The sequence below is a fragment of the Labeo rohita genome, chromosome 3 (genome assembly GCF_022985175.1).
Source record: "Labeo rohita strain BAU-BD-2019 chromosome 3, IGBB_LRoh.1.0, whole genome shotgun sequence".
Classification (NCBI taxonomy): domain Eukaryota; kingdom Metazoa; phylum Chordata; class Actinopteri; order Cypriniformes; family Cyprinidae; genus Labeo; species Labeo rohita.
The window spans coordinates 4844909-4870615 of record NC_066871.1 but is presented as its reverse complement, the minus strand read 5'-3'; the positions used below and the strand labels follow the sequence as shown (position 1 = coordinate 4870615).

The 25707-nt window shown below is 38.1% G+C and overlaps 1 protein-coding gene and 1 long non-coding RNA gene across 8 annotated transcripts in view; one reads left to right on the top strand and one right to left on the bottom strand.

Moving 5' to 3' along the window:
* The window catches only part of dnm2a (dynamin 2a), a 55157-nt gene that overhangs the window by 5598 nt on the left and 23852 nt on the right, over window positions 1–25707 (bottom strand). For 2 of the 7 annotated variants that reach the window (XM_051106846.1, XM_051106844.1), the window contains exons 6-19: window positions 24765–24925; window positions 24436–24578; window positions 24221–24356; window positions 23970–24037; window positions 21630–21768; window positions 16339–16425; window positions 16187–16257; window positions 13731–13779; window positions 6626–6736; window positions 4558–4667; window positions 4365–4476; window positions 1682–1846; window positions 1333–1556; window positions 858–1094 (exon numbers count right to left, since the gene is read on the bottom strand). In XM_051106846.1, the coding sequence (XP_050962803.1) occupies window positions 858–1094; window positions 1333–1556; window positions 1682–1846; window positions 4365–4476; window positions 4558–4667; window positions 6626–6736; window positions 13731–13779; window positions 16187–16257; window positions 16339–16425; window positions 21630–21768; window positions 23970–24037; window positions 24221–24356; window positions 24436–24578; window positions 24765–24925 (1813 nt within the window). Of the gene's footprint in view, window positions 1–857; window positions 1095–1332; window positions 1557–1681; window positions 1847–4364; window positions 4477–4557; window positions 4668–6625; window positions 6737–11531; window positions 11565–11741; window positions 11754–13730; window positions 13780–16186; window positions 16258–16338; window positions 16426–19725; window positions 19865–21629; window positions 21769–23969; window positions 24038–24220; window positions 24357–24435; window positions 24579–24764; window positions 24926–25707 lie in introns of all 7 variants that reach the window. The other 5 variants (XM_051106843.1, XM_051106840.1, XM_051106842.1 and 2 more) reach the window with 5 other exon arrangements.
* LOC127163565 (uncharacterized) lies at window positions 5075–7091 on the top strand. Its single transcript, XR_007827495.1, has 2 exons — window positions 5075–5479; window positions 6115–7091. It is a non-coding gene; the product is annotated as an uncharacterized LOC127163565 (long non-coding RNA).

Genomic DNA, 25707 nt, shown 5'->3' with positions numbered 1-25707 from the left:
GGAACAGATGAGAAGAGGCTAGATGAGAGTAAATGAGCATGGAAAAGTACAGGAGGCTAGATGAGAAGAAATCTAAAGAAACAAGACGAAAAGTCGAAAGAGACTATATGAGACAATTATATAAGACAAGAAGAGAAGAGATGAAAAGAAATAAGTGACAAGATGAGATGGAATAAGAAGAAAAGTTAGGTGAGACTATGAGATGAGAAGTGGCTAGATGAGGTCACACAAAAGCAGAAGAGAAGGCTAAAAATAGAGAACAAATTTGACGAAACAAGATAAAAAAAGACAAGAACAGACAAAAGAGGTTATATAAGACTAAATGAGAAAAGAGAAGAGGCAAGAAGAAAAAAAAATCAAGATGGCATTAAAAGAGACAAGGCAGAAAGAACAAGAAGAGGTAAGTGCAGATAAGAAAATACCAGATGAGACTAAGAGGGAAAGCACAATAAGAGATAAGAAAAAAAGACATAATAGAAGTGATGAGCAGAGACAAGTCCAGATGAGGATAGATGAGAACAGATATAAAGAGATGAAAAGAAGATGAGGCTAGATGAGTAGAGACGACAAGAAGAAGAAAGGAAGAGATGGGAGGAGAGCAAAACAGGGAAATTACATCACTGGGAGGATTAGAAAGAATATGCAGAGAATGAAATGAGGTAAAACTTGTTTTTGTTAATGATATTAGTAGTAGTAGGTGACAGGATGACAGAAGAATAAGAGCTGATGAATAATAGTTTTTTTGTGTTTTTCAACCAACGTTCACTCCTCTGAGCTTCAGACACAAGATGCTCGTTCTCACACACACAGTGAGAAAACACATCTACATGGAGGTGACACATGGTTAAGTGTCTTACCTGGGGATGCCTGGAGGGATGCGGGCAGGGCGGGAGGGGATCTGAGGAGGCGCACTGAAAGGATCCAGGTTGCTGTTGCTGAAGGCATTGATGGGCTGGCCTGGGCGAGAGGGAATGGGTGGAGCTGCAAATGAGGGGGTGGGGTTAAGAGTGGGCGGGCCTGGTGTTGGACCTCTCACTGCTGGAGGCCTGCTGGGGGGTGGGGCCGATGTAGGCGGTCTGCGTTGGGGGGTGGGGCTACACAGGACAGGAAAAGAGGAAATATAGTATTAAAACAGTTATGAAGTACACTCCTCTTACAAAAGGTTTACAAAGTCAACATCCATTAAAGAGCTGTAAATGCTAAAAATTGCTAAATGCTAAAGAAGATGGAGTCAGGATCATAAAACCTGGACAGATGGAGCACCAAAATGAGTGCCACAGTAAAATAAATGCAATTCCTTTTCAATTATACAGCATTCTGTTTATTTCTAACCTATTCTCTGGAATCCAGGTGTCGTTGACGGGCGGAGGCACAGGAGTGGACACAGTGCTGGTGCTGATGTCACCGATAATGCTGAGGGCCTCTTTTATGGCGTGGTACATACGCAGCATCTCGTCTCTGCGCTGGGCCTGGTCGGCAGACTCCTCCATCAGACTGTTCTGATCTCCTGAGGAGTACAGGTATGCCAGCAGCTCTGAGTGGATGAAGTCTTTAGCCTGGGGACAGAAAGACAGAAAGACAGAAAGAACAGAAAGAACAGAATGGTTAATGAAGAGATGAGGATGTTTGAAATAACTTACAATGAGATGAACTGCTTAAAAACAAGCGATTGTGCACTTACGCTGTTGATCATGAGATGCATGATAGTCTTGGGCATGAGGTCTCTGATGGTCTTGTTGACGATACCAATGTAGGAGTCCACCAGGTTACGGATGGTCTCCACCTGGCGCTCCAGCTGAGGGTCCATGGAGAAGGTGTCGGCTGGAGCGGCATCTTCTGACTCCACCTACACACGTTCACAAATATACCAGCTTCTTATACAACCACTTTTTATTTAATCTGTTGCCTTTAAAGACAACATCTAAAGTGACCTGTATCTTTAATATACGTTCCTAGTCGTATTGTGATGAATGGATGGGTAAACACTATTCTTATTCTTGCGTCAAAATGTAAAACCTTTTGTCACCTCTAAAACAACTTCCGCTGATCAAACCGTGTCTGCATAGGTGGTATAACATTTTTAACGTGTTGCTAGATACTAGAAAACATGAGTGATGTTTGCCCATGTACAGTATAAGCTGTGTAAAAGCTACATGATAAGATTATTTAAAAGATTTTTTTTTTATATGTTGCTTTTTTACATGTAGCTGCTAATGTATTTTGAGTGTTTTTAACATATTGCAGTTAGCGTGTGATAACGCATGGGACGGGGCTAGGATTGGCCATCCCACTCACAACTGCTGCTACAGTCTCTTATTTTCTTGACAAGAATTGTGTTTATTTAGTCGAAAAGCCGTTATAGTGTGCTCATTGCACACACGCTTCAACTGCACACACAAACGCGGCGGTGCACGTTGTAGTATGTATCATTTTGAGAACTAAGAGAGACTATGTTTAATAATCAAAGAACAAACAAAGGAAATCATTAAATTTTAAAGGATTCATTTACGTTTAATTTAGTTTTTAGTGTCTGATAACTTTATTCAATTTCTAATTTTAGATTTCTAACTTTACATTTCCTACTTGCTAAAGGGTTTATGTAAAGATTGTTTTAAGTTCACTTAAATTAGAAGTTATATTTTTAAGTCTAATAAATGCTAAAATTGATAGCTCTCAATTATACTGTAATGTTGAATGGCTATAGTCAATGATTAAATATTAGGGAAAAAAAAAATCAGAGACATCAGTAATATTGGTATCAGTGATACCAGTGGAAAAAAAAGATATTTAACAAATATTAAAAATAGACTGTCTTTATGTTGCTTCTACATTAATTTGAATATTGAATGTGAAAGTATATTTAAAAACGTTAATGTGGGATTAATCATGATTAATTTCAGAAAAAGTGTTATTAATCAGTTAATTTTTAAATTGATTTTCAGTGCTCTTTAAGAGATTTTTTTACATGTTGCCAAGTAGCTGCTAACATATTGAGTGTATTTTGAGAGTATTTTTAACATGTTGCAGTGTAAGCATTTTTGGCTGGTTGCTTATGCAGATTGATTAGTAATAACATACTAATAACACAGTAAAAATGTAAAACCATACCTGTCATTAGCAAACTGCAGAATTTCAGATACCACGTCAATAACACAAATAGATGTGCCAATATGTACCTATTTTTCCCCCCTACCTAACCGTGAGTAAATATAATAATACTAATGTTTGCCTTAGAAGCACTGGCCACCTCTACTATTAATAATACTCTTAAATGAGTTCACTTCCAAAACAAAAATTTACAGATAACTTACTCACCCCCTTGTCATCCAAGATGTTCATGTCTTTCTTTTTTCAGCTGTAAAGAATTTTTTTTTTTTAAAGAAAACATTTCAGGATTTTTCGCCATATAGTGGACTTGTGTACTATGGGACTAGTGACTTCGGTGCCCACGAGTTTAAACTTCCAAAATGCAGTTTAAATTCAGCTTCAAAGGGCTCTAAACGATCCCAGCCGAGAAAGAAGGGTCTTATCTAGCGTAACTACAATTTATATACTTTTTAAAATCAAATGCTCATCTAGCTCTGCGTGTGCATTCCGGTTCAAGAGAGTTGTCGAAAAACTCCCATCCCATTTTCTTCTCCACCTTCAAAATCGTCCTATATCGCTGCAGAGGTACCGACCCAGTGTAAAACAGTGATGTAGGATGATTTTGAAGTTGGAGAAGAAAATGAGATTGAAGTTTTTCGACATACCCTAACTGTACTGACCCGGAATACACAGAGTACAAGCAGAGCTAGACAAGACGAGCATTTGAGGTTAAAAAGTATATCAATTGTAATTTTTTTTTTTTTTAGAAAATAACCGATTGCTTTGCCAGATAAGACCCTTCTTTCTTGGCTGGGATCGTTTCAAGCCCTTTGAAGCTGCATTTTAACTTCATTTTGGAAGTTCAAACACACAGACACCACAGAAGTCCACTATATAGACAGAGATCCTGAAATATTTTCTTTACGAGTGAAGAAAGAAAGACACATCTTGGATGACGAGGTGGTGAGTAAATTATCTGTACATTTTTGTTCTGTAAGTGAACTCCTTTAATTTCACTACATATGTTACTGTTCAAAAGTTTGGCGTCAGTATTTATTTATTTATTTATTTTTTTAATAAAATAATACTTTAATACAGAAAGGACGCATCCTATTAATCAAAATTGACAGTAAAGGCACAGATACAAAGATTTCTATTTCAAATAAATGAGTATCATGTAATAAAAAAGTATCATGAAGTCAAGCTACGTGTAGACTCTCATTAATGGAATGTGGTGTGCTTTTGATTGTACACGTGTTCAAACTAAACATTAGTACCTGATCTTTCTCAGGATAAACGCCTGCTCGGAGAAACGAGGCTTTCCAGCTGTCCATGTCCTCCTGTGAATCACAGGCCAGCTCGATCTGACGCAAGTCCTTATACACGTTCCTGCAAGGGGGATCGAACAGATGAAGCGACCGAATGCCAAACACAAATACACAAACACAGAGAGTTGCAGTCAGCCCTGACCTTTGCTCAGTGTTGAAGATTGCAAAAATATGCTTAGTGGACATGAAACCCTTCTCCACGTCTCTGAGTTTCAAGTTGTCCAGAGGAAGCATGTATTTCTTCTCTTTTTCCTAAAAGAGCGAGATGAGAGAGGGAGAGTTTTTATACAATCTTATAAACCACTTCATAGTGGCAGCGTTCAGAGATTGTGAATGCAACAGATGGATGTATAGAAAAGTGCTGCATGAGGATTCTTCAAAATATCTTCTCTTGTGATCATATGGGTTTGGAACGACATTACAGGGAGTTGATGACCATTTTGAAGCGAGCTGTCTCTTTAAAGAAGGACCACCAGGTTGCCAAGCCAGAGAGGGGGATGTGAGACAGAGAGAGAAAAGAAAAAGAAGAGGAGGAGTCTGGATGAGGACTAACGCTGCCAACTCGTTCTGTTGAGTTGAGAAGCAGCATCTGGAAACGTTTATGTCTGCACAGCTACGGCCCCAACAGTTACATCACTCCTTCCCTGCCCCCAACACACACACACACACACACACACACACACACACACACACACACACACACACACACACACACACACACACACAACAACCCCCCAGTAACCCAGTACGATTTCCTGCAAATTCCAAAGTTGGATCCCGGCTGGAACATTTCAGTGCGCTTGCCACGTCACTTTGCCTCCCCTTTCGTCCCTTTTTTACTTCGTCCTGCTCCTCGCCTGTCTTTACTCCATTTACCGCTTTCTCTTTACTTCGAAAACCACTGCTAAAAGAAACGTTTCTCAGTTTTACTCATAAAACAACGATAAAGAGCGAAAAGCGCACACGTTTTAAAATGCGAAAAAGGAGCCATGATGACAAAACGGTCCCTATTTCTCGTAACGGCAGAGGCCTGGAATATGCATTTGCCACGCAGCAGTGGACATGTGAGTATATTGAATATATAGTTTTGAAATGAATTCTGAATGTAAACATTATTAGGAAGTAACGTTGGGATAGTCATTGAAGCTATTTCAACCGATTTCATTATGTTTAGATTTGTAATATATTTAATACACATTTTTGCGCATATGCATGACTTGATTCTTTGTGTGTCTTCATTACTCGGAACAAAAAACTTTTTAGAAATAAAAACTTAAACATAACAAGGTCACATTTCAGCCTAAAATCAGTTAGATTTTGTATTTTATTTCATCACAGCATTATTTTCATGAGAATTAAGCTTTTTCCTGCCTCAACGTATCTTTAACGCTGAATGTCTGAATATTTTACTTTTCAATTTTTTTGTTAATTCAGTGAGTTACATAAATCTTACTTTACAATTGAATTCAATCAATACTTTTGGACAGTATTACAGTACTGAAAATGAGATTTATAACTAAATGTGCTTCTGAAAAGTGTTACAATCCAAGAATCTTGCTTAAATCCCCTCATTTACTTCGCAAAATATAATTTATGACTGTATTTTAGATAAGTAGTGAGCTGAACACGTTCTCGACGGGTTAAGTGAGATCGACGCTTTATCAGTGTGCTTGTCTGAACTGTTTACTCTCCTCTGCAGTCGTGTGCGGTCCTCGGGGCAGTGACCTGCGGTCCAGCCGCCCTCTTTCCTCCCCCCCGCCTGCCCAGTGTTCAGACTACCTGTTCATCATGCTGCAGCTGAACAGTAGTCCGCACATTGGTTAGGCTGGGCAGGGACACACACACCCGTGGCTCGAGCGAAAGGACTCTACCATTCGCCACTGGACGGGGGGATTTTACATTTAAACAATCTCTCTTGGGGAATAAAGTGAGACGTTTACATTGAAGTTGCTTTGGATAAAAGCATCTGGCAAATGCATTAAACTACACATTCATAAATTTATGTGCTCCCTGGGAAAGAATCCCAAGGCCTTGATGTTACTAGCACCACACTCTACCAGTCAAGCCACAGGAACTCTGGAAAAGAGCTAACGTTCGCAGTAATTTCAAACACACATGGAGTTCGAGCCCAACTTGAGTGGTGCTAGTGTTAAGCTAAAGCGAGAGGGGGAGGGAGTGTAAACGAGAAATGAAGAACAGATGAATCTCACCTCCTCGTCCTTGTACCAGGACAGCGATTCGGCCGTCAGGACGAACCAGTACTCCTTGGAGCCGCCCTTCATAATGCTGATGTTGAGGGTTAGCCAGCCTTTACGGATCACCTGTGGGACAGAGGGTGTAGGGCATGCCACAAGAGTGGGGAAACATTTATGAGATCCACACTTATACATTCAATAATCTTTGTGCTGGAAGCTTGTGTCCTATGCTGAACAAACCTGAAAACCCTATTGTGCAAACTTTTGGTGCTTACCTGCTGTGGAAATATTTCGTGTAACTCTGCCAGAGTATTGTGGCTAACATGATTAACTAAATAACTCTGCTTTATACGTTACAGCAGTGGTTCTCAACTGGTGATGAAATTTTGTTTAAATCAGTCAGTTTTTACGAATTTTCATTGAAATTTTGCAAGCAAAAATGGTCGGCTGTTTTGTTATTTTAATTTTTTCAGGCAAAATTGGTCCAATGTTTTGAAATATTGTTTAAAAATTTCAGGCAAAATCTGTACTTTTTTTTTTTTTTTTAATTTTCGCAATTCTTTTGGGCAAAAATGATCCATTGTTCTGAAATCTCATAAAACTTTTACTGGCAAAACTAGTCACTTTTTTTCAAATTCTCATTGAAATTTTGGGTCAAAAATGGTCCACAGTTTTGAAAATTAGTTTACATTTTTAGGCCAAATTTGTGAATTATATCGAATTCTTATTGAAATTTTGTGGGCAAAAATGTTACCCTGTTTTGAAATATCATTTACATTTTTCAGGCAAAATTGATCAATTGCTTTAGAATATTCACAGAAATTTTGGGGGCAAAAATAGTCCACTGGTTTGAAATTTTGTTTAAAAATTTTCTTTATTTCAAATTTTCGGTTAAATTTTGCGGGTATAAATGGTCTAATTTTTCAGGCAAAATTCATCCTTTTTTTTCAGAAATTTTGTTGAAATTTTTGAAGTTTAACTACAAATACCATGGTTAAACTATGGTAAGTGTAGCAAAACCATGGTTAATTTGTGGTTACCATGTTTTAACTATAGAAACCATGGTTTTATATGTAGTAATCCATAACACAGAAATCATTTTTTAAAAAAAGGTTTTGTTTGTCATCATCGTGAATCTTAAGTGCAAACTAAGTGCAAAATCTGCTTGTGTAAATCTTTCAGCCTCATGCGAAATTCTCAACTGCACAGATTCTTATTAAAATGACTGCATTTCGTATGTGAAGATTTGGCAAACTATGGAAAATGTGGGCCCATACAAAAATAAATATTATTGATGACTAACTTCTTGATCAATAGCAGAAGTGTAATTTACCAAATGCATAAAACACGTTGTAACAGTATTACCATATTAACGAAACTTTCATTATTTTTCATTGGTTTCACCAATTCACCAGTTGGGAACCACTAGACTACAGTATCTAATGTTACTCTGCACTCTGGAGTCAGAACATAAGGTAGCAATTAAAGCTTAGTCACAAATAAACGCTCTAGAAACTCTGAATATACACTAACAAAACCACTTGGGAGTGTCTTGAAGTCTTGAAATAGAGCGACAATAAAAGAACAAAGAAACAATTTTGTTGTGCTTGTGGATTTTTTCTTCTACAAACAAGTTTTTTCTAAAGCATACGGCAACGTGACGGCAGATGCCATCCAGACCCACTGGCCTGCCAGAGGAACAGGGGTCAGAGGTCGGCAGTGGTATGTTAGGGGCGAATTAGTGATTAAAACAAGCCTACATGCTGGTAAACAAAGGAGAACGCCGTTAGTGGTGTTAATGGAGAAAGACGCACACTGAAGTGTGAAAACCTATTGAACGGGAAGGAATAGTGAGAGAAGACACAGGTAAGCGTGTTGTACTGGTAACCAGAGACTGTTTACTACGAGAAAGTACAGGAGCTGGAGAAGAAAGGGTTAGTATAGGAAACGGGAGAGAAAGGGCTTCCAGATTTCAGTGGTAAAGGAATATCAGTGTTATTTTTGAGGGTTAAAGGGTATCCGTAACTCCAGAACAATGAATCTTATTTACATTATTATGCACATTCCAGCTCCATTTTGGTACTACATCTTGCGTTGTAATACCACACGGCAATGACACTCAACTTCTTCCATTTAAGAAAGAAATAAACACCGAAATGTACTGCAAGCATTTCTAGGGCACCGTCCCTTTTCTCCCTTTCCGTTTTGCTTTGTTCTCCGTAAAAACCAGAGCGAAACTGAGAGGATGGGGTTAGGGTTAGAGTTAGAGAGTGCCAACAGAAACAACGCAGACATAAAGCTATGGCAGGCTATATAGATTGTTTGCCTTGGTGGGGAAATGCCATCAACCTTCTTAAACCTAGAGACCTGATAACCATCTCCGAGAGGGAAAAAAGACAGATAGGACTGATGAGTAGACAAAAAAAAAACAGGACAGTACGGCTCGGGCATCTCGTGCTAGGATGTACTGTAGCGACCCGAACAAACGACCACAAAAACGCGTTTGAATTTCTTTTCATTAGAGAGAAACCCAGCAAATATCTGTGGTCAGAGCCTGGCTCAGGCTCTGTGTTCTCTAACATGGATCCAATTTCCCTTTGCCGCCCACAACTGAAAGAAACGAGAGCATGACCCTATTTTCCGTTGTGTTTGGATTTCACCGTCTTTCCACGTTGCACATTCTTACTGCTGCCTCTCTAAATTACACAAATTAGTCATAATATAACGTACATTTCAAGTTAATCAAAGCGTTGACAAAATATGATCAGAAGTTTCATCAAACAGAAATCTGTTGATAGAAGGGATGATTTTGAATTAAAGATGAGATGATTAGATGATTACCTGTGAGAGGCGACTGTTAATTACCCAACAGAAATCCCCCAATTAACTTTGCCCCAGAAAGGATTTCTCCAAGGTTGAGCAGTTAATTTATTAAATCAGAGTCAATTGATTAGTAAAAGGAACCCCATACTGCCACATTCTGGCCATTACTGGCACACCAAGGGGGGAAAAACAACTAAATACCAACTAACTGTTATGGAACTGTTATGGTAGGGCTGGACAATATTTTGATACAGATTATTGAGATGACTTTATGACACTTTCATTTGGCCATTAATTTTTTAAAGAGGTTTAGTTCTTAATGTTTCCTTCTGGAGCATCATTAAGCGTTTGAACCTTCTGTAATAGTTGCAACAGAGTCCCTCAGTTGTCCTCAGTGTGAAAAGATGGATCTCAAAATCATACAGTCATTGTTGGAAAGGGTTCAAATACACAAAAAGGCTGAAAAACCAAAGAATTTGTGGGACCTTAAGGATTTTTCTGAAGAACAGCAGACAGTTTAACTGTTCATGACAAACAAGGGACTCATGAACAACTATCACTAAATAAATAAAAAAAAACAGCTGTGGATCATTCAGGTAACAACACAGTATTAAGAACCAAGTGCATGTAAACTTTTGAACAGGCTCATTTTTATAAATTTAACTATTATTTTCTCTCATGGACTATATGTAAACATCTTTCATGTGAAATATCTTATTCAGGTCAGTACTAAATAAAAAATAACATGCATTTTGTATGATCTCTCTTATTTTGTGAAATAATTAACATTTTACAAATTCTGCAAGGTGTGTGTAAACTGTAGCACATAAACTTTAATTCTTAAATTAAATACTTTTCATTAAGGATGTGCCCAAATTCGAGTACCGTGTTCAGAAAGGAAATGACGTGTACTACGGAACCACTAAAGGGAATAAATATGAGATGGGAGGAAAAAAATACTTCAATTCTTTCTCTCACTATTATATCATTGGGTAATTACATTGTATATAAACTGCCGGCATCAGGGAGGTGCTATTAATATGCAGGGCACTGAAATTGCTTTTGCATACGTGCTAACTTTTTACTTTCACTTTTAAAATTCCGATCAGGCCTACTCTGTTTATACTACGGAGCGGCAGTACTTACCACACATTTTACAAGATTAGATGTTTATCAGTGGTGCTCAGGATCTGCAAATCATTTTCCATCGTCCTATTAGTCATTGCTCCTTACTCTGTTTATGTGGTTAATTGAAATTTTATGCAAACTACCGAAATGTAACAGGTTACCACTAGCGGCTAACCATGTCTCTTTAGTTGCTCTGCAGAACACGTTATTCATTTTCCGTGCCTTTGCAAATACGGATTCACTATTCAGGCACATCCTATTTATTCTATTTAGTAAAAAACAGAAAACATGCCTTGATTATAATAATTAGATGTCTATTGTTTTACTTTTGAATCTACCTGGCAAAAATGGGTGTTTGGATGCAATGATATTAAATATAGCCCAGTCCTACCTCAGACGTGCTGTTAGTATAAAGGAGATCATATTTTGAGTGGAAGATAATTGTGATTAGCTCTTCATGGCAAATGCATTGAAAAACCGATTAAAAATCATTAAAAATTCACAACACACACACACACCATGTTATCTTGCGATTAAGTTTGGCTCTCTAGTATGATTGGATGTTTTCTTGGCCACGCCCACCCACCAAATGGTGACGTAGAGGCTGATTCTCCACAAGGCAAACTCTGCTCACCCAGCTCGGGCCGCCAGGACTCACATCCAGCAACAGGACAACCGAGGCCTCCATTTAACTCCATTATGTCATTTAAACAAAAAAAAAGTTCTTTCATCCACAAAAATACACTGATATATAAAATTAAGGGTGCACTGTGACATTGTCTGACAGGAATGGTTAGTAATGTTCTCTCGGTTTAATTACAATAATTACCGAATGTTAGGTGATGCCACTAATTACAGTGGGCATTTATGGTGGATTTGACGTCAGTTACTGATTACACGTAACTGTAATTGACTAGCCATGATTGAATTTTTTATTCCAGGCCACCATTTTTTTTCCACCAGACTATACCTTCTCGGCTTCGCCTTCTCTCAGGCCACCTAGCTGCAGAGTGAAAGAAAAACCATCAGCTTTATAACTCTCACCAGCAGGTTTACACACAGACGTCCCACCCGCACTAGTAATTATGAGTTGGTTGACCTGTTACGGCCTCAGTTCTCCTGACTGGACGAGCGCTGGTGACCTCTAACTGGGTGTGGCTTGTAGGTTTGTGGTACTTACCAGTATTTCACCCTGCAGTGACAAGGAAGGACGGGGATGGGGGCGAGTTTGGGGAAAAGAAATGAGACAGAGACACAGGAAACAAGCAAAGCAAGGGAAGACAGTGCAGGAGGACGGTTAAGAGAGGAACGTTTTTCAAATGAAAATGAAAGGGTTTGAAAGGAACAAGAGTGTGATGGAGTGAGTCAAAGAACAGAGAAAAGTCACAGTGAGGAAAAAGTTGGAAGCAGTCATAGTGAGAGAGAGAGAGAGAGAGACAGAGAGAGAGGGAGAGAGGGAGAGAGAGCAACAGAACAAAGTTACATGCAATTAGATTAACTGACAGTACCACAAATCAGAATTATCTACTAGGTCGTGTCATTGTCACGGCTGGATCCATGCACATTCTGAATTACACTTCAAATAGAAAGAGGAAGTTTGCATTAAATTAGGGCAAGACTGAAACAAAAAACAATGCATTGATTACTCATTTGTCATGCGTCAGTGTTACTAGCAGCTAGTACTGCTGTGATGCTAGTGAAAGCGGAGTTTCTCAAAAGAGGGAGGAAATGAAAGGGAATGTCCCTGTCTAATAACGCAGTGTACTTTCAAGTTGCTTATGTCATTTCCACTGAAACCTTCATAGATGATAAGACCATTTCAGGCTCTTTTATGTTTCTAACTGCGTTAGAAAAATGCTCTTTAGTGACGAGCAATGCTCAAATGAAATGGTGCACATAAACGCTAACACTGTGTCTGTGACGTGTGAAGTGACAGAATTCCAGGTGTTAGTACAAATTGTAGCATGATGCTTCACAATATCAGCCATTCAGAACATAGAGCTGCTCAGTCATGACGTCAGTTATGTCATTTATGTTGTTCAAATCCAGGATTTAAGACTACAAGCTAAACAACTTCATATAGTTTCACAGATTACTCTCGGTGGGGATGCAAATGCTACAGAAAAAAAGAAAACAATAACTTTTTGTGGTCGGCAAAGGCAAAAACTCAGATTTAAAGGGACAGTTCACCCAAAAATGAAAATTAGCCCTTCATTTTCAGCCTCCAGGCATCCTAGGTGTATATATAACTGGTCACACACAGAATCCGGGCGGATGACGTAGGATGTCGGCGTTGTGCATGCACCTGTGAGTCTCATAAAAACCAACATTTGTTTACAGGAGCAAAGAGAGCATCATTTCCTCACTTCAGCAAAGAAAAACCAATCTCCTCTTGGTATATATTGAAATCCACTGACATTTTTCTTTACAAATCCCTCTTTTGTACTTCTAATTAGTGACCGTTGTTTGTTTTGGTTTCTCCATGATGCGCTTGCGTTCGTCGCTTCTCACCGACGCATGTGCAACGCCGACGTCCTACGTCGTCCACCCAGAGCTGCTTCCGTGTACGACCAGTTGGTGCAAACTAGATTAAAGTGATTATTATGTTTTAAATATGGATATCTTTTCCTTACAAGAACCCATCGATTCGCTACAGGAGGCCTTAATTCATGCCCCGGAGCCGGAGGCACTTTTTGTTATGGATGGATGCACTTTATTGGACTTATTTTGGACTGTTGAAGAAAAACACCCATCCTTTGCCATGATAGAGCTTGGGAGAGACAGGATAATTTTTTAATATAACTCCGATTTCATTCGCATGAAAGAAGGAAGTAATATCCACCTAGGATGCGTGGAGGGTGAGTAAATAAGCGGATATTTTTAATTTTTGGGTGAACTAACCCATTAAATGGAAGCCTTAGGTTTTAGCGCTCATTGCATTACGTCACACTTGATAAATAACATTGATTGATAACATTTATAAGTAATAGAGAGCTTGGGGAAACATACTGTTCAGTTTTTAAATCACATGGAGTAGATTTAAAGGGGTTCCTCAGGGCTCAGTATTAGGCCCTTTCATGTTTAACTAAAATAGTGAAGAGCATGATGGTGTTGAAACGAAGAGTGCCTATGTGGATTTAAGAGCATGTGGAGGTAGAGAAAAGCATACCTGGTTTGGAATGGCCCTCTTCTTGCTGACAATATTCCTTTGCTGGGCGCTGCAGGTGGAGGAAACAGAGAGAAAACACTGATTATGCACTGATTGCACGGTGGTGTCTGTATTGTAAGAATAGCACAGCAGTAAAGTGATCTGTGAATTGTGTAAACCTCCTTGACACTCTGGGTGGAAGCAATCCTGCTCTGAGGCAGGAAGGAGGAAAGGGGCGGGAGAAAAACTGAGGAGATGGGTGGTCTGATTAACATCTATCTAAATGTGACTGGGTGATTAAGGGGCCCTAGCGCACCTGTTGTTGCCGTACCCTGGTATGGTACCGTCATCCATCCGTCTGAAGTCAAGACTGAAAGTGACGGCATGAGAACCATTAACAGAGACGCCCTGACAAACTCACGACATGCGTATGGGGACACACGCAGGCTCAGACAGGCTTGATGCATTTCACATGCAATCAGTCTTTAGTTGTACACTAGATTTCTGAGGTCAAAGACATGCACTAATAATTTTAGTGCATTTAGGTTGCGTCTAATGCATTAGCCATAATCAGGGCTCTGCATTGCGACCATTTCAGTCACATTTGTGACTGAAAACTACTTTAGGAGCACCAGCACGACTGACCCAATCAGCATGTGTGTGTTTGTGCTGAGGGGAGCTTCAAAGGTTTCTACGTGTTTTTGCAACATGGAGTAATGTATATTAATTAAATATTAAATATTAAGTGACTGACTAAAACACTATTGCCTGATTTTGCTCTATTTTGTCATCAAAAATAGTTTGAAACAAGTCACAGCTGTGCCGCTGTGCATCTGCATTCAAACAGCGATGTTTCATTTATGAATGAACATGCATTTTTCAACTAATCTAGTGAGTCAATACAATCTCCTATTCATAAATGCAGTCACTTGCTTTATTCCTGAATGAATCAGCTGTTTGAACAAATCTAATGACTGAATGATTCAGTAATTAAAATCAGTAACTTGATGCCGCCTACTGGCAGTTTTGGTTTCATTTTTAAAGTATATTGAAATCATTTAATATTTCTATATTCAAAATTTCATATTTAAAACATTAATCTCAACATGAATTTATGAATTTGAATGCACTCATGCCTCCTCTGAGCCTCATTTAACACGAAAATACACCTACAAGCCACTTTTGAGTTCTTCTGTGCCGCCTCTGTAGTACAAATTAATTTTGTTAATACTGATTAAATTTGATTGGTAATTTTTTTTTATCAGTTTTTTGGATTATTGATTAGAAGGTGCTCCTAAAAAAGAAAAGTAAGCATAGAGCCCTGATAATGCACAGGCTTGGGGAACTAATATGATCCTCTGCACTGACAGTAAACAGGAGACAGAGTCCAAACATGACTTCCTGAGATTCTTTACCAGGTTAAAATATCTTGAAAGCATCTACAAAATCTATATACATCTAAATACTGCTGTTGATGCCAAAAAAACAGTACAGAGAAGATAATGTAGCATGGGGATGTCAGATGTACGGATGAGTCTGTACTACGTTAATATATATATATATATATATATATAAAAAAACCCTACAAAAAAAAAAAAAAAAAGTGAGAAGTGGGATTTTTTCATTTTAATGTTTTTTGGGGAAAAAAACCTCTTAGGCTCTCCAGGGCTGCATTTATTTGATAAAAATACATTTAAAATATTAATATTGTGAAATATTGTTACAATTTAAAATAGCTATTTTCCATTTTAATATATGTTAAAATATTATTTATTCCGGTGATGCAAAGCTAAATTTCCAGCATCACTATGCAAGTCTTCAGTGTCACATGATCCTTCAGAAGTCATTCTAATATGCTGATTTGCTGCTCAAAAAAACTTTTTTTAATACACATTGTAAATTATGACATTTTTGCTGCTATATATATATATATATATATATTTTTTTTTTTTTTTTTTTTTTTTTTTTTTTAAATTCTTTGAATAATCATAAAAAAATAGAAATCTTCTGTAATATTTTAAATGTCACTTCTGACCACATTAAATTAAAAATTTAGTCAAAAAAGTCTTAGAATTAATCATAACTGTTTAAGGCTTAATGGCTATATAAAACTGTTTTAATATTTAAAGTTAACGTTTATGCAAAAAAACAAACAAAAAAAACAAATAAAGTGCTGCAGGCTGAAGAGCACATTTCTAAGCAAAAACTACAGGAAAAGGAAAAACATACCATATTCTACTTTGCTCTTAGAATTAAATGTGGTTTCAGATAAACGTGTAAAATGTCAACTGTGAATGCTTGCTTTACATGTTGATCACATGGCCCCTTCCTGTCTAAATGAGTCAGAACAAACTGCACTGCAGACCAGGCTTGCAGACAGTCAAAAGTCCAAATATGCAAAAAGCACTGCTAAGGTTAGGGGTCAAGCCTTAGCGAGAAATGAAACCTAGAATGTGCTTCACTGGATGCCGACATACTTTGCAAATCCAATGAAATCCTCATGGTTGGTGTTAATGTATGACAGCTCAACGTCAATCAGCAAAAGGACCTGGTGAAGAAAACAAGTTAGCACATAAAAAACAACAAAAAAAAAGGTAAAACCGGATCTTTTCTCGCCAGTGTCTCGCACCTGGTCCTTGGTCTTGCCTTCTCTCTCTCTGACGTAAGTAGTGACAATCCTCTCTGTCTCTTCTCGCAGTCTGGGGTAAGAGCCTAGCTGTGGGGAAAAACACCAGACAGATGCAGTCTACAGTGTGTATACGTACACATAGCCACACGCACGCGTGCGTAAACACACTCGCACACATTCTGCGATGTGAAAGCGGTAGGAGCTAACCACGATCAAACCTTTTCACACAGGTTGATGTGATGACTAGTTTTCGCTAAGCCATCATGCACAAGAGGAACCAATGCAAGATAAAGCAGGCACGCACACATATGCAGATTTTGGATCAGGAAGTTTTGCAGGTAAGATAGCATTCACTCCCAGCTAAGAATGAACAGTGAATGAATAAATTCTAAGTGAAGTAAAACAAATTTAAGGGAAGCTAGGAATGGGAATCGAGAACCGGTTGTGCATATGAGTTTAAAATGCTACAGCCAAACTATAATGATATTTTGTTCCACTGGTGGTTATTAGATCCATTTATCCACCGATGTGCAACTCAGTCTCAAACTCATTGCCCTATTGACTCACTAATTCACTGAATCAGTAGTTTATTAACTAACAACAGGCTTACTTACGGGATAAGTTCACTCCCAAATTAGTTTCCTGATAATTTACTCACCCCCATGTCATCCCAGACTCCCACTGAAGTCCACTATATGGCGAAAAATCCTGGAATGTTTTCCTTAAAAACCCTAATTTCTTTGAAGAACACAAACATGTTGCATGACAGAGGGGTGAGTAAATTATCAGGAAATTTTCATTCAGGAGTGAACTAATGCTTTAAGAAATGCCAAGTCATTATGTTTGGACTTGAAATTATGTCATTGCCAGCAAAAGTGCTTTGCAATAGAGCATGAACACAAAACCTAACAGTTAAACCTAACAATTTATCTTTTATTTTTCAAGTACATAGTAGTTAAAGATACCAAATATCAACTGGGACCTGTTGTACTTTACATTTGTGAGACATCAGTTTAATTACTTTTTGGTTGATCATATGAAAATGTGTACACACTTAAAACATTATACATTTTGTTGTGATAAAGAATACATTTTACAAATGTAAAAGCAAAGCTCTGTTTAGTATTTTAATTTATAAGAATTATAATTTTTTTAATTCGTAATAATTTATGTAAAAATATATGGTCACACTTTATTTTAAAGGGGTCATCGGGTGCCCATTTTCCACAAGTTGATATGATTCTTTAGGGTCATAATGAAAAGTCTATAATATACTTTGGTTAAAAATTCTCAATGGTAGTGTAAAACAACACCCTTTTTACCTTGTCAAAATCAGCTCTGCAAAATTCATCCTGTTGTGGTCGAGGTTGCTTTAAATGTTAATGAGTGCTGCTCGCCCCGCCCCTCTCTTCTCTCTGTGGAGTGACGAGCCTGTTTACTTTAGCCGCATTTAGCCGTGTTTTGCTGCTAAACTTGCTAACTAGCACGTTATTAGGAAAGGTGATCGCAAAGATTTATAAAAAACCCCTTATACTCACTTCTGCTGTAAGTGAAGCTGGATCACGAATGATTTGCGTGAACATAGACGCATTTATGTAGATCGGGAGGCACATTCCCTTCACAAACAAACGTGATCCACTGCATCTTCAGCGGCTCAGATGTCAGGAGTAAATGACGACCATTATGTTCATTATTACATCCAGCAACACAACACTTCAATCGCTCAATCAGAGATATTCTTGTCTAACTTACATCCCTGCTCTGGCATCGAAACAAAGAGGTCGGACTGTTACAGCTGATTTAGGGCGGGTCTGAGGTAAGACGCTCATGTAAATCAACTATAATGGGAGCGGCCTCTGTCGGTGCCAGATTTGTACATACACTGCCAACACACATTAATGTTCAAACAACATGTAAAAGTGAACTTTGCATCCGATGACCCCTTTAAGGTCCAGTTCTCACTATTAACTAACTATTAACTTTGACTTTTGCCTCAATTAACTCCTAACTACTGCTTATCACTACATAGTAAAATGGCTGTTAAGTTTAGGTATTGGGTAAGATTAAGGATATATAATATGGTCATGCAGAATATTTGCTTTATAAGTAGTAACAAACAGCTAATATGCTAGTAGTAGTCATGTAATAAGCAACTAGTTAATAGTGAGAATAATTCCCTGTACTAAAAAGTTACCGAATCTATGGTATAACAGCATATGTGACCCTGGACCACAAAACCAGTCTTAAGGGTCCATTTGAAATTGAGATTTATGAATAAGTAGCCTTTCCATTGATGTATGGTTTGTTAGGATATGACAATATTTGAAAATGTGGAATCTGAGGGTGCAAAAAAATCTAAATATTGAGAAAATTGTCTTTAAAGTTGTCCAAATGAAATTCTTAGCAATGCATATTCCTAATCAAAAATTAAGTTTTGATATATTTAGAGTAGGAAATTTACAAAATATCTTCATGGAACATGATCTTTACTTAATATCCTAATGATTTTTGGCATAAAATAAATATTGATCATTTTGACCCATACAATGTATTGTTGGTTATTGCTGCAAATATACCTATACTTTCTCAAATGTACAACAAAAATAATAACAATAATAATAATAATAATAATTTATTGGAAATGGAACTAAAGCAAGAATTGGTACACTCCTTACGATTCCCATTCCTAGTTATTACACAAAAAATCTGATATGATAACAGAATTTCAGGTGAAATGCAGGAAATATTTGCACTTCGAGATTAAATTCCCACCAATAATCTTCCAGAACTGAGAGTGAATTAGTGAAAAAGATTTAAGAAAGGAAAGAAAGTTACATTTCCAAAAGAATGTGTTAACAGTGGAGAGGAAGGTCAGAATCAAGACAGAGTATTGCACTGCAGTTTCACCTATGACCACAAGATGGCAGGTGACGAGTTCTTTGTTGCTATGACAACAGCAGCAGCCTTTTGTGTCTGGGGTAGGAGGCAAAGCGTCTGTCGCTGTGTGTCTTTTACTTCTACAGTCAGTGGTTCAGGCTAACTGATGCTCTACTAAAGCAACAAAGAGTGAAAGAAGGTGAAATGCCACTGACAAACACTGGAACTGGGGCCCTAAAGTTGACTGAGCTTGGAAACAGCCAATTTTTCCAAACAATCAGGATGGGTTTCATTGGATTCACGTGGGATGTGATAATGTAAGGAAAACAAAACACCAACGTCATACGAGTCACATGGGAACATTCCAGACACACACTATGGGTGTGGAGGAGACGGCGTGGTTGATTCATACAGGTGGAAAGCTGATTGGGCAGATGCGCGGCAGCACGTGAAAAATGAAGGGATGAGGAGTTTTTATAACTCCGCCTTTTCTCAATCCACTCCTGTTACCTTGTTGGCACTTTTCCTGATGAGGGTGGTGAGTTCGGACACCACCAGGTCCACACATTTCAGGCTGGGCTCTTTCAGTTTGCGGATCTGTTTTTTCACTATAGTCTCAAAGGCCAGATCAGGGGTGAACAACCCCGTTCTGAGGGGGGCAGGGGTGATGCCAGTGGGCAGGGGGAAGAAGAAGTGTTGAGGTGTTAAAAAAGGACAGGAAAAGAGAAAGAGGGGGAAGAATAAACAGAGAGGAAACTTTTAGTTGATTAATCATTGCTTATCTATGAACAGATACGAACTAGGTCCAAAAGGGGGAGCCACAGGTTTTCACATCCATGAATTATGTATTTTTGTGCAGCACAATAAACAGACTCTAGAAAAGCTTGTTCATCTGAAACTTTCAAATCCAATATAACTAGTGTAAAGTTTAGAATTTTTCCACACCAAAAATATTCACACCAAGTCCGATGCTACAAAGTATAAATGCTACAATCTATAAATAAAATAAAATAAAATAAAATACTTATTGTTTTGGTTTAAATCTTTTTCATAATGCTTAATTCTGTTAAATTTGCAATAAAACTGCAATTTTCCCTATTGTAACGTACACAAACAAATGGATCACAATTAGTTCTATAATATGCATTTCTAAAATAAATTTTCATTTCATGCAGACTTTTAAATGCAGAGAGAACACCAAAAAAATTGTAGTCTGAGTTGAAAAAAAAAAATTGGTGGCACAACAATAAAATATGTGGAAAATATAGATATACTACACAACCATCCCAATTTTTGAAGAGATGACTCTTACAACTCTACTGAAACTTTCAAAATAACTCTCGAATCTTAAAGAGACTTTCAAACCAATAAACTGCTCATTTAAATTTGTGAAAAAGCCTCATAATGTAGTCTCTAATTATGAAATTACATACACAGATGTACTTAATCCTACTTAAACTAGTCAAAAAATAATAGTTCAGCTAAACGCCTTTAATATATACATTTAAACTATAATACATTTTCATTTAAATGCAGATAACATATAATTAAGTATCCAAAAACATTGCATTCACTTTTAACTTAAATGGATAGTTCACCCAAAAATGGAAATTCTGTCATTAATTACTCACCCTCATGTCGTTCCAAACCCGTAAGACCTTTGTTCATCTTCAGAGCACAGATTAAGATATTTTTGATGAAATCCGAGAGCTTTCTGACCCTGCATAGACAGAAACGCAACTGACACGTTCAAAGCCCAGAAAGATAGTAAGGACATTAATTAAAATAGAGCCAAAAAGCTCTCGGATTTCATCAAAAATATCTTAATTTGTATTCCAAAGATGAACAAAGGTCTTATGGGTTTGGAACGACATGAGAGTAAAGAATTAATGACAGAATTTTTTTTTTTTTTTTGGGTGCACTTATTTCTTTAACAACTATGCTTTTTTGTAAGTATGCTACATTAAAATGTACTTAATTTGACTAATTACTGCCTCAAATGAACTGGAATCATTAAAACAGTTAAACGATCTTACCCTTACTTAATTTACAAGCGTTTTCTGCATAAATTTCAGACTTGGTGTGAATGGACCTCAAAAAGCCCTTACATTTCATTTTGACCCTTGGCGCTCAGGACGTTGCAGCACCCCTGGCTCGACCCCTTTTAGACCACAGATGACCAGAGAGTGAACTTCTCCGCTCATCTCCTTATCACAAGACCGTCACAACACCCCAACACACGACAGCAGAGCCAGCGCACACGGCAGTCGGGGGGGCCGAGGGGGTCACACCAACACGCAAACGCGTTTAACCTCTGACTCTCCCTCCACTGAAAGCCCCGTCTGTTTGTCTCAGGTGTCGTGTGACCCCCTCACAGGAAGCCCCCCTGTGGCCAGGCTGGGGTACTGCAGTACCTTGTTGGTGCACTGCCTGACTGTGTTGATGAGCTCCTGAATAACCAGATCGATACATTTCAGACAGGGCTCTTTCAGCTTAATGATCTGCTTTTTCACGATGGCTTCAAACGCCAGATCTGGAGTGAACAGCCCAGTTCTGAGAACGCACAGGACAGACAGACAGCAGGACGTAAGAGGACGGAGACAAACAGTGAGGAGAAAGAAAAACAACAAAAGTGCCAAAAAATAACTCAAAGACAGATACTTGAGGCAATGACATTAAAATAGAAGTGAAACCATGTGAAATTAGGATACTTGAAGGTGGAGGGGAAGAAGAGGATAAAGACAACGGTTTAGCTCACAAAGACTAAAACAAAAAATAAAGTGAGTTCTAAATAATATACAGACAGATGAGTGTGGCTCGCTGTGGGGAAAAAGAAGTCAGTTAGACATTTCAGAGACAACAAGGTTTTGCTTAAAATCAACTTAAGCCATGCCCTCATGACACATGCACATGCGGTCGCAAAGAAACATTTGAAGGTCTCACAAGAGAGAGACAGATCGCAGCTTCACTGATGCTCACTTTGATTTTAGATGTTTTAAGCCTGGGTCTAAACCAAAGGAGACGAGGGTTGAGTCTGAGTCAACATTCTCCTGTATCAATTAAGTCAAAGACTATTTTTTTCATGGTTATGATCTTGGTCCTTGAGTCCAAGATCACAATTTCATTGCCTTGGTTCTTGAATCAATTTTTTAAGACTATATTTTCATACTCTTGGTCCAAGACCACAGTTTCATGGTCTTTATCTTGGTCCTCGAGTCCAAGATCACATTTTCATGTTCTTGGTCCTTGAGTCTCAGTTCAAGACCAAATTTTTACGGTCTTAGTCTTGGTCCTTGAGTCCAGTATCACATTTTCATGTTCTTGGTCATTAATTCTGAGTCCAAATCATATTTTCAAGGTCTTGGTCCTGGAGTCAGAGTTTAAGATAACATTTTCATGCTTGTGGTCCTCAGTTCTGAGTCCAAGATCACATTTTCATGGTCTTGGTACTTGAGTCTGAGTTCAAGACCATATTTTCATGGTCTTGGTCCTCGACAACTTCATTGTCTTGTTCTTGGTCCTTGAATCAGTTCTTCAAGACCATATTTGCATGGTGTTGGTCTTGTCATGGATTTGGGGGCATGTGGACTCTGTTTTGTCTTGGACTCAACCCTCTTCCGGTCCTAGACTCTGTCTCAGGCTTAGACAAACGAACTGGTCTCGACTGCACCATATCATCTGAGCTGGATTTGAGCCAACACAGACATTGTGGTGTTTTCAATCCTGTTTTATGTTATCGTCACAATATCGTAGTATAAGCAACTATATAAAAATCTGCATTTTGTTATTGTATTGTTTATGCATATCTATTTACACAGGCATCACACAGAATTTAAGTTAAGTACAGCTGAAATCATCTGTTAGAATGGGGAGCCTAGAGTGGCACTTGATTAAAAATATAGAAATCATGTATGACCAAATGTTCCTATTCAAATGTACTTGACGATGTATTTACTGCATAATATTTTCCAAAATATAAGTCTTACATTCTTTTTTTTCCATCTGACATGTATTCTCATATAACGCACTTACTGTCAAGCAAGAAAAACATGGATTTGGATTTGTGCTGAATGAGCGGTACATGAGCTCAGGTTTATTTATAAAGCACAGTTTCCACCCGCTGGTAGTTTCAGTTTCACTTTACATAAATTTGTTTCATCTTGTCTTTAATCACAAATGTTGTTTACGATGAATGACACTACAATATATGACAGTTTTATACTTTTTTTACTTTCTATTCCTGTTTGTTTCGGGAATTTTGTTCACGGATTTGAGTCAGGGAAACATTTATAGTCTTAACAATGTTTATAAACATTTCATTGCATCCACTACTGTTTTACATGATTTCTGAGTGTAGTTAAAAAAAGTGACGTTATTTATCTCAATAATGCAATTTTGAACCGTTGTGACTTATAATCAGGTACGACTTGTTTTCCGGAAAATACGGTATCATAAAAAAATCTTATACGGATATATACATCTACTGACTGATGAAATACATCATATTTAGACTATTTTTAAAACAAGTCAAATGATGAGAAAAAACGAGCGCAGTAAAGCAATTTTGGTAGTTGTGTTGTGAAAGCATGGCCTTACTATATAACACGAGAGAGAGAAAAAAGAAAGTGTGTGACTGGGGTGAAAGAGTGAGGTATTAGTCAGTGAACAGAGGACATAAAAAGTGACGCGGCTTTCGTGCCACCATATGGCCTGCAGAGCTGAAATATGCTTGCCGTCAACGGGACACCACTTGCCTGACACCATGGACGTTCTTAATGGCGTGACTGATTTCTCGCCGAAGCTCCTTCTCATCAAACACAATCTGAAAGAGAAAGAAAGACTTCAAAACAGGGACTTGCCACTGCGCCTGTGTGGCATACCGGTTTTCCCCGGGAACTTGTTGGGACTTGTAATCTAAAAATCAAAGTGTTTCCAGACATTCAGACCAACTTTATCAGCTCGAAAGTAGACAAAACTAAGTGTTCTGTTGAAAAGAGGCATTTACCTTGACCAGCTCAAAGGGGAAGCGCTCATGGAAAATTCGGTTAATCCTGGCACCTCCGGACAGTTCTGCCGTGTCCACCTGGTCTCCAGATCCCTCGATGCACTTCTCAAAGTCCACTCCAAACTGCTGGACCATCCTAAAAAGTGGTACTCAGAGTTATAAACATCTGCCCTATAGTTTTATAGTGCTTGAGTTTGTCTGTCGTAAACACTCACTGCAGCAGGGCCTTGGTTTTTCGTGTAGGGTCATCTGGGCGGAAGTTCTTATACTCTTCCACCTCTTTTTCCAGAGAGAGAAGCTGAGACTGGAGTTTGCTGCGCAAACCGGGTAGTGTGTCCCGGATGTGGTTGGTCAATTGCTAAAAATAAAAGGGGAAGTGGGAATGTGATACACAAAGAAGGCCACAAAAGAGAAGGGGACACTGACTAAAAGAAGTGATTTTTAGGCATTAACTTTATTTACATAACTGCATGCAAACGGCCAGTTGTTTATGCAACTTGTGCATTCCATGGCTGCATTTTGTATGTGAGCAATTTGCTCCTACCTGGTTGAGGGTCTTCTGCAGGTGTGGTGTTCCCATACGTTCAGCCATGTGTCTGTAACTGGGATGGGACAGGAAGAACTTCCTTTCTGCTGCCAGTGCAGCACGAATGTCCTTTCTGCCATCTATGTCTTTCTGACTTCGGTTCACTACGCCAATATAACCTGGGAGAGGGAAAGTGCCATTAAACAGAGTGCGCCAGGGCTGGACAATTTGACAGTATATACCAGAGGTGTCCAAACTTGGTCCTGGAGGGCCGGTGTTCTGCCAAGTTTAGCTTCAACTTGTCTCAACACACCAGTCTGGAAGTTTCCAGGGAAGTGTTTAAGGCTAGCGCTGCAGCGCAGGCAAGGAGACCAAATGCCTTTTTTTAATGGATATCAATAGAGGAGAGGCTTCACTATGCTGAACAAACGGCTTTTTTTAGAAAATAGCTTATCATTTATTGAATTGACAGCCTATCGGCTAATCTTCAACATGTTTTACACTAAACAATCATTTTGGATTGAACTATTTTGAGAGTTTACGCAGAAAATAATGTTGTTTTATAAGAGAAGTCACCGCTTTTTTTCAGCTACTGGAACGTCCCATTTATTCCTAGGGTATCCGTAAATGGTGATTAAGAGTCGCATGACTAAAATTCAGTGATGTCAAGGTAGTAATGTAAATATTTAATTAATATATTATATTATATTATATTATATTATATTATATTATATTATTCATTTTAGTTGAATTCCAAATGACAAAATGAGATGCACTGCTGTTCAAAATCTTGGTCAGTCATTTTTTTTTTCATGTTAAGAAATGAATACTTTCATTTACCAAAGACTCATTAAATTGATCAAAAGTGACACTTAACGCATTTATAATGTTTATAAAGATTCAATTTTAAATTAAAGCTGTTCTTTTAAACTTTCTATTCATCAAAAATATGATTTCTGAA